General features: G+C 42.9%; 1 protein-coding gene across 1 annotated transcript; it reads left to right on the forward strand.

Annotated features, from left to right (window-relative positions):
• The first annotated feature begins 1,081 nt into the window (after positions 1-1,081).
• On the forward strand, positions 1,082-5,987 carry LOC126369301 (hemocyte protein-glutamine gamma-glutamyltransferase-like). Its single transcript, XM_050013652.1, has 8 exons — positions 1,082-1,780; positions 1,860-2,776; positions 2,861-3,245; positions 3,438-3,657; positions 3,741-4,005; positions 4,078-4,362; positions 4,809-4,934; positions 5,220-5,987. The coding sequence occupies exons 1-8, from the start codon at positions 1,144-1,146 to the stop codon at positions 5,370-5,372; spliced, it is 2,988 nt and encodes a 995-aa protein (XP_049869609.1). The 5' UTR covers positions 1,082-1,143; the 3' UTR covers positions 5,373-5,987.
• Positions 5,988-8,537: the final 2,550 nt, after the last annotated feature.

Genomic DNA, 8,537 nt, shown 5'->3' on the forward strand with positions numbered 1-8,537 from the left:
TCAACTGTCAAAATCAAATTTTACAAACATTCAGTCGCCTAGCAACGAAACTTTTTTCTAAACTTTGAATATTAGGGTTTTGGTATCTATTTGGGGTTTGGTCTGATATTTCTTTAGTTGTAGGTGTATTATGAACTATATAAATCAAAATTAATATTTTGATGACAAAACGCAGCATTAATTAGCAGCTGTGTAAAAGTCTGTCTGCCTTAAGTCTGTTCAGAGATATGGCAGTGTTAAAACAAAAGGATTGAAAGTGCGTACTCGGTAGCAAGTACCGCGATATCATATTTCTAGGTTTTGTCTGTTACACAATGGTAGAGTATGGCGCGTATAAAATTATTTTGAATAAGTAGGTACATCACGGTAACTATTTTCGTTTGTATCTACCTGTCTTTATAAGTTTCGTTTATCTAATATTTTGTATATTATGCTTAGGTACCTATATTAGGTATTAATCTAGGAGTCTAGGTGGAGGTCGTCGATTTGGTTGAATATCAGTTTTCAAAGTTCTTAGATCTTATACAAAAATGTTTGAACATGCTATGTTATCTGACCTAAACGTGGCGTTTTTCTATTGCGACTGTATCCTTCTAGGCTAGGTAGAGCTTTAGATTGATTAGTAGATTGTAGTGTACCCTTTTTCATTATTCTGTAAATAGTATGCCAAATGATTTTAACGAATGACTACTTACTTATATATTTTTTTCTCCCACTATTACGTACGAAAATCTTCCGATCAAGTAGTGTATTATTTTTTTGTAAACGAGGCATTTTTTTTACTACCCAATAGGAAGATAACAGATGAAGAGTGGTCTCTGCCGCTATAAACTAATTATAATAATACACAGAAAATTGTAGGCAACTGTACTACGCAATGTGCGTGAGTAGTAAAATAACAAAGAATTCTTGTTTGACTACAAGTGAGTGAGCAAAGACAATTGTCGTGCTACAAACTGGCAACTGCGGCGCCTGCGCTGACAACTGACACCTAAGCGGTGAACGATCCCTTAGGTTAGTCTACTATATAAGATGTCCTGACGATCCAACTGACAGCATTCGCTCTGGTATAATTCCGGAGCAGAGTTTAGTCCTCCATCAGGACTCGGATTTATTTAGCACACTAACCACATCTCCGCCAAGATGTCCATGGTCCGCCGGTCGAGTATGGACAGAATGTCCTCTAGCATGACCTCCAGCATGACTGGAATGGGACTTGGCGGAATAACTGGACTGACATCCGGGATGAGCACGTTGAGTTGCATGCGGGAGCAGCAGATGACTATAGGCGGGATGCCTTCCAACTACGTCCCTGGCCTGTCGGCGTATTACAACATTTCGAGTTTCTGTCAACGTCCGGGGCAGACACGCCGTTGGCCTATGCAACGAGCGGGGCCTACGGCGCAACATCGTCCAGGGCGTTCGCACAGCACGGGCTCGCTGCACCGCATGAAGCATTCAACCAGGAATAGCCCGAATACGCAGTACACTCACAACTTGATCTGCAAGCTTGCTGATCAAAATGAACGCCGCCGCCGTCAAGACACACTGGAACAACTTCCTCAAAGTTATTATTCGCAACAGCCTCTGAAAGTAGAGTTGACTGAATTTTATCCGAGAGACAACTCTAAGGATCACCACACCGAACAATATGATCTTGTTAACGACAATGTCTTACCGAACCCAGTATTGCGAAGGGGACAGAATTTCTTCTTCGCGGTTCGCTTCGATAGAACCTTCGATAAGCAGCAGGATATGATACGACTCGTCTTCTGCTTTGGTAAGTGGTTTATTAGTAATTTGTTTTGGAAATAATATGAGCTTCTGTTAATTTACCGACTACAATTAAATGTCTGTAGGTTCCAAGCCGAGCGTCACTAAGGGTACTCGAGTGGTTCTTCCTGTTAACTGGAGCACGCAGCAAGGAATGTACCCGCATTCACGTGAAATGATGGGAATGGGCATGGGTATGGGCATGGGGATGGGAATGGGCATGGGTATGGGAATGTCTCGGATGCAGGATACAAGCTCTAGCATGGCGATGGGTTCAATGGGCACTATGGGTACTATGGGACCTATGAGCACTATGCCTATGGGAACCATGGGTACAATGGGAGCTATTGGCCCCATGAGTGGTATGCGAGAAACTACTAGTTACGGCGTTCGTCGTAGCTCGTTCAGCAATGAACCCTTGCCTATACAACACAGCCCTCTTAGCCCGCACGGGCCGATGGATCGTCCTATGGCAGATCGTTACGGAGGAACCACTCAGCATTCTACGTACAATCGTGGTTTTGGTTCCCGTCATGGATCGCGTCATGGTTCCATGCAGAACTTGGCGAGTATGGCGCATGATATGGATAGATGGGACATAAGTATCCAGCGTCAAGATGGTAACACTGTCACCTTCCAAGTTCATATTCCGGCTACCGCGCCCGTGGGCGTCTGGAACTGCTGGGTTCAAACTAATCGTTTTGGCCAGCGTGATAATCGCCATGACTACAAGTGCGATGAAGACATTTATATCCTGTTCAACCCGTGGTGTCGTGAAGACCCCGTGTACATGGACAACGAATCCTTCAGAAGGGAGTACGTCATGAACGAGCACGGAAAGATTTGGTGTGGAACTTGGCGTCAACCAAAAGGACGCAAATGGATTTACGGACAGTTCGATGATGTTGTATTGCCGGCGTGTATGTACTTGCTGGAACGCAGTGGCCTCGAACACTCCGAACGTGGTAATCCAATTCGTGTTTGCAGAGCTATATCGTCTATGGTAGGTTGCGCATAAATAAAGTTAATTTTATAGTAACAATTAACAATTTTATGGCGAATTAATTTGATTAGGTATCTTTTACAGATAAATGCAAATCATGACGACGACGGAGTCATGGTCGGTCGTTATGACGGGGAATATAAAGATGGCGTGGCTCCTCACGCATGGACTGGATCAGTGGCTATTCTTGAGCGCTATCTGACCGATGGCGGACGTCCAGTGGAATACGGCCAATGCTGGGTATACTCAGGACTTGTCGTCAGTATTTGTCGAGCTCTGGGCATTCCTTGCCGCTCCGTTACCAACTATGTGTCGGCACATGATACGAATAGAACGTTCACGGTGGACAAGTACTTCGACCATGACGGCAACGAGGTACCTAACGGACCCGATGAAGACTGCTACGATTCCTGTTGGAACTTCCACGTTTGGAATGACGTATGGATGCAACGTCCGGACTTGCCGCAAGGTAAGGATAATGATAAAGGTATGTTTACTTCAGCTTTGCGTAGGATTGAATATAATTCCTGCATACTTCCCCTTATAATGCGACTACACCTAAAGGTTATAGCAGATTTTATTGATCTACTATACATTAGGATTAAGAATTATTTAAAGCGGTTTGTATGTCGAGTTCCTAACCATAACTATTGCGAATCAGGTTATAGTGGATGGCAGATTATCGACTCTACGCCGCAGGAAGAGGCAGAGTCGGTGTATCACTGTGGCCCAGCCAGTGTGGAAGCCGTACGCCGAGGCGAAGTGGGCTTCCAGTATGATACGCCCTTCATGTACTGCCAGCTTAATGCCGAACTGTGCCACTTCCAGGAGGAAGAAAATTCGGAATGGGGCTTCATTCGAATGGCCTCAAACCAATATCAGTAAGTAGAATTCTTTTTAATGACAATTTATGTTTTTTTCATACTGTTTGATTATAAATATTTATGTAATGATCGTCTCCTAGGGTGGGCCGCAAGATCCTTACGAAGAACCCGAACCGTGATGACGATGAAGGCGAGAGCGACATGCTGGAGATCACACACGAGTACAAGACGGTGGAAAGTACATCACCTGAACGCCTTGCGATTATCGCCTCCTGCCGCGGCTATCAGCGTCTGCAGCAGTACTATGAATATCCCGACCGCAACTATGAAGACGTTTACTTTGAACTCATGGACATTGACTTAGTTCCGTACGGCCAGCCTTTCGATTGTACTATGAACATTCAGGTAAATTTAGAATATTTGTAATTGTAGAATTTGTATTTTATATGTGTGTGTTAACTTGATGTGCCTTTGCAGAACAAATCCCACGAAGACCGTACTATCTGGTGTGTCTTGACGGCTTCCTCTTGCTACTACACTGGCGCCATAGCGTCGAGGCTGCGAAGGGCCCAGGGAGAGTTTGTGGTTCGTGCAGGACAGCGTGAAGTTCTGAAGCTGCATGTTACACCCCAAGAGTACATGGACAAACTTGTTGACCACACCATGGTTAAAGTTCACGCCATGGCTTATGTGAAGCAAACGCGCCAAGCATGGTCCGATGAAGACGACTTCCCGTTACATAAACCGAGGATGCAAGTGCAGGTATTCAATTACTACGTATTGCTACGTATGTAGTGTAGGTATTCTATCGTGTGAGTTATGAGGTGGATTACCAACTTCATCAATCCTGGTGTCAGGGTTAATATTGAGCCGCCAAAGTCCCCTGACATGACTCATGTAACGACTACGCGTACTTACATCAGTAAGTAGTAACCGGGACCAACGGCTTAACGTGCCTTCCGAAGCACGAATCATCATACTTCTGGACAATCGGGTGATGAGCCTGCAATATCCTAAGCAAACCAGGGCTAACAAAGTGATTTTTGTGATATGTCCCCACTGGGATTCAAACCCGGGACCTCAGGATTGTGAGCCCAATGCTCAACCACTGGACCACAGAGGCCGTTATAATGTAAATAGATGGATAATAATCATAAAAAAGTTTGAAATTAAAGTATGAAATTCTAATCAATGTTCATGTCCTCCAGGTGAGAGGCCAGCCTTGCATCGGACAGGAATGCCCCGTGACGTTCAGTTTCCAGAATCCGTTGAACGTCCACCTGACTGAATGCTACTTCAGCTTCGAAGGGAATGGTGTACAGAGGCCGCGACAGGTACGTTGTCTACTGCAAACGTAGAGTTTAGAGACGATCGTAATCGTATGTAGAGTTTGAAGTTTTGTTTGGTACCTACATCATTTAGGTATTGTAGATTAAAAGTAAAAAGTGAAACCCTTCATCGACTTCACTATATTCATTATCACTACTCAGCCGGGAAAATGGGGAGCGCTGAGGGCTGTCACCTGGTAAAATTTAAGACAACAGGCGCTCAAATTTGAGCGAATCTCGGCTCAGGGCGTCGACTGAGACTATTTTTAAGAATTTGTTGTGATTTTACAGATAAGGTTCCGCGACGTGAAGCCTGGGGAGTTCGTGAACTATCAGGACAAGTTCATGCCGCGGCGGCACGGGGAACGCCGCATCGTTGTGACGTTCTCGTCGCGGCAGCTGGACGAGATCTTCGGCTGCTGCATGGTGAACGTGCGTGGCTAGCTAGCCGGCGGCCCCCGCGCGCCCTCCCCGCGCGCCGCCTCGGGGCCGACCTCGCCGCAGGCGCTGCACATGGACCGCTCGTTTGTCTCGTACACTGCGCCGGATCAACATTTGTATGTTCAAGGGGAGGAAGTGGTTGTGTTAAAGACTATTTAATCCTTGCATGCCCCGCACTCAGGATATGCGACTTACTTTACAAGTTGACTTTGTTGGATGTGCAAATTTTGTCTATTTATAGATTCATTGTTACACATGACGACTTGGCTAGTGTTATGGACGGAACTCATGATGTCATTTTTGTATTTTCACACTTGCACATATCAAATGTAAAAACCCAAAAAAATATATTCATTTTATTAATTCACGTTTTGCACTGACCGTTTGTTGTGTTTTATTATGTTTGTTTTTAAATGAGATTCTTAATAAATAAGATGGGAACCGATGCTTCAAGTGCCATAATGTTTTTATAGTACTTCTTAATAAAATAAATAAATGAAATATTTAAATAAGAAAATAGATATAAGGAAATATACTTATTCTTAATTCTAAGTTTCTATTCTAAGTAAAAACTTTTTATAAAAGAAGAAAAAAAATATTGCACTGTGTTTGTGTGTTTTTGGGATCTCAAAAATAAAAGCATTCACTGCAGCTTTTCAAATATAACGTTTCTTTATTTAATCCTGCCTTATCTTTTAGGGATAATGCGAGTGCGTGTATGTAGGTACCTATTTAAAACACTAACAATGTTCTCCACTGACTGACCACGAAACGTGCCTTGGCGCATATTCAGCTAATCCGTGACGCTGTAATGTTGAAAGTCGATTACCTCAAAACATCTACACTACACCACGAAATTCTGTAAAATACATGTGTCACTTTGTTGTACTGTACACGCGTCATATCCTCCTTTAAGTGATAAACTTCTTATAAAAGAGGATGGGTTGGTTACAAGTGGTAGTAACTAGTAACCGAACAATAAGTTATAATAAATTGCTCTACCTACCTCTGTAAAAATACGGCTTCTTTCTTGGAGTAACCCTACCTACGTATGTGGGTAAAAGATTATTGAATCTTCGCATAGGTACCCCACACTGCGGATATGTCACTTACTTTACTTGCGTAAAACCTATTTACGTGGAAAAATATAGGTAGTCTTTTCTGACATGACTTATTGTAGATTTGCCTCAGGCGGCATTAACTACTTGGCTCACACCCGGTACACAAATTAAAGACAACAGACCGGAGGGTGCCGTGGTAGCCCAGTTGGTAGGACGCTTGCTTCTCACTTTGAAGTCGCAGGTTCGAATCCAGGCCTAAACCAATGATTGTCAAATTTGTTTTCCAATTCATGTTTGTATCATACCTAAATGATTATCACTTGGTGAACGAACACATCGTGAGGAAACCCACATTCCCGAGAAATGCATTTTTCGGAGGTATGTGATCTAATCTGTATTGGGCTGGTTTTCCGTTCGCGGGATGGAAGGTCAGACAGATAGTCGCTTCTGTAAAAAACCGGACCTGTCAAATCTTCAGGTTACCTAACCTGAAGCGTACCCTGTGGTAAACGGGATAATGCTAGGAAGATCATGAGACTGGAGGTTATATTTGAAAGAATGAATCGACTCTAGTGGGCAGATAGCCATAAGCGCTGAATGGTCTCCTTTTTCCTAATTTCCAATTTCCCAATCGTCGACCATCGGGGTCGGTAACGGGGCCGTGACAGTAAAATATAGGTATGAGTATAATATTAACGCAAGCTTTAAGAAACTACCGAGTTTAACGCCTACTTATTATCTAGATCTAAGTATACTATACTGTTCCCCAAACGATGCTGCGTGCCCGAACACCTGCACGCAGGAGGATCTGATGAGCGCTGCAGATAGCGCCATACTTGTTGCCAAGTTTTGGGCCGACACTATTTAGTTTGCCATCGACACGATAAGAAGATCTAGATCTATAAGGCTGCCCTAATTATCTGCTTATTATCTAGATATATTAGATAGATCTTGATAAGGGCATAATTATTGTCTTGTCCCTATTGGGACTGTAAGCTATAGGACTTTATTAGTAGCTTATAGTAGATACGTACCAAATTCCACCACAATTATTATCTTGATGGTGACACTGCTACAACGATTCAATCAACAGTGTTCCAATTCCCCCCGACCCGATTACTCTAGCCAGAGAGGACCCCGATACCGACCCCGCCGGCGTGGTCGACGATTTCCCTCAATCAACGCTTATCGCTATCGACCCTTTAGGGTCGATTAATTCTTTCAAATATTTTTCCTCTCAGACGAAGCCCTGAGTCGAGGTTTGCGCCCACTGGGCACCCTCAGGCCTGTTGTCTTAAACGTTGTACCGGGTGAGAGCCTTCAGCGCTCCCCATTTGTCCAGCCAAGTAGTTAATGCCATCTGCGGTAAATCTACAATAAGTCACGTTCAAATTATAAAATTATAAAAGGTGTTCCAATTAACTACCTATGTCATTATATTAAGATGACTAAGTTATGTCCTAATAATTCCCCTATAATAAGAGGTCAAGGACTTTTCCTTAATCAAACGTTTTGTTTCCTCTGAAAATGATTACTAATTCCATTGTATTTAAGTACCTAATAATGAATTGACTGAATGAGAATTACGTTCGACGTGCGCAGATCAGCGTTGGTACTACCACAAGTTATGTATAAATGTATCCGCCTATATACAATTAGTAGGGTAGCTACTACGGAATTGTAATGTATTTTGACTTTATTTATCTTATTTCTTTAAGAACTGTGTGAAATATACAGTTTATCCCATATCAAATACCTTATTCCATTTAGATATCATGGGACTTATACATACTTAGCTGGCGAACAGTGGCTTACCCCTTCGGGAATACAGGAATGTTGTGTTCAGTCATGAATGAGCAATATCATGTACCCACTTTAGAACCCTGTCACACTATCATATTTGACGTTTAATGAGACTTATGGTTTAATTTGTCAAAAAAGTTAATGTGATATGGTTTCGAAGTGTATACATATTAGTATTCGTGACCGTTCATATATCTACGACAAAAAATAACTAACACGTCCTTTGCTGCATATCGTCACGGATATCGTCGCTGACGTCGCTAACTGACGTACTTATCTGAAGTTTATAGCGAATCTGATTTGC

The sequence above is a fragment of the Pectinophora gossypiella genome, chromosome 1 (genome assembly GCF_024362695.1).
Source record: "Pectinophora gossypiella chromosome 1, ilPecGoss1.1, whole genome shotgun sequence".
NCBI lineage: Eukaryota > Metazoa > Arthropoda > Insecta > Lepidoptera > Gelechiidae > Pectinophora > Pectinophora gossypiella.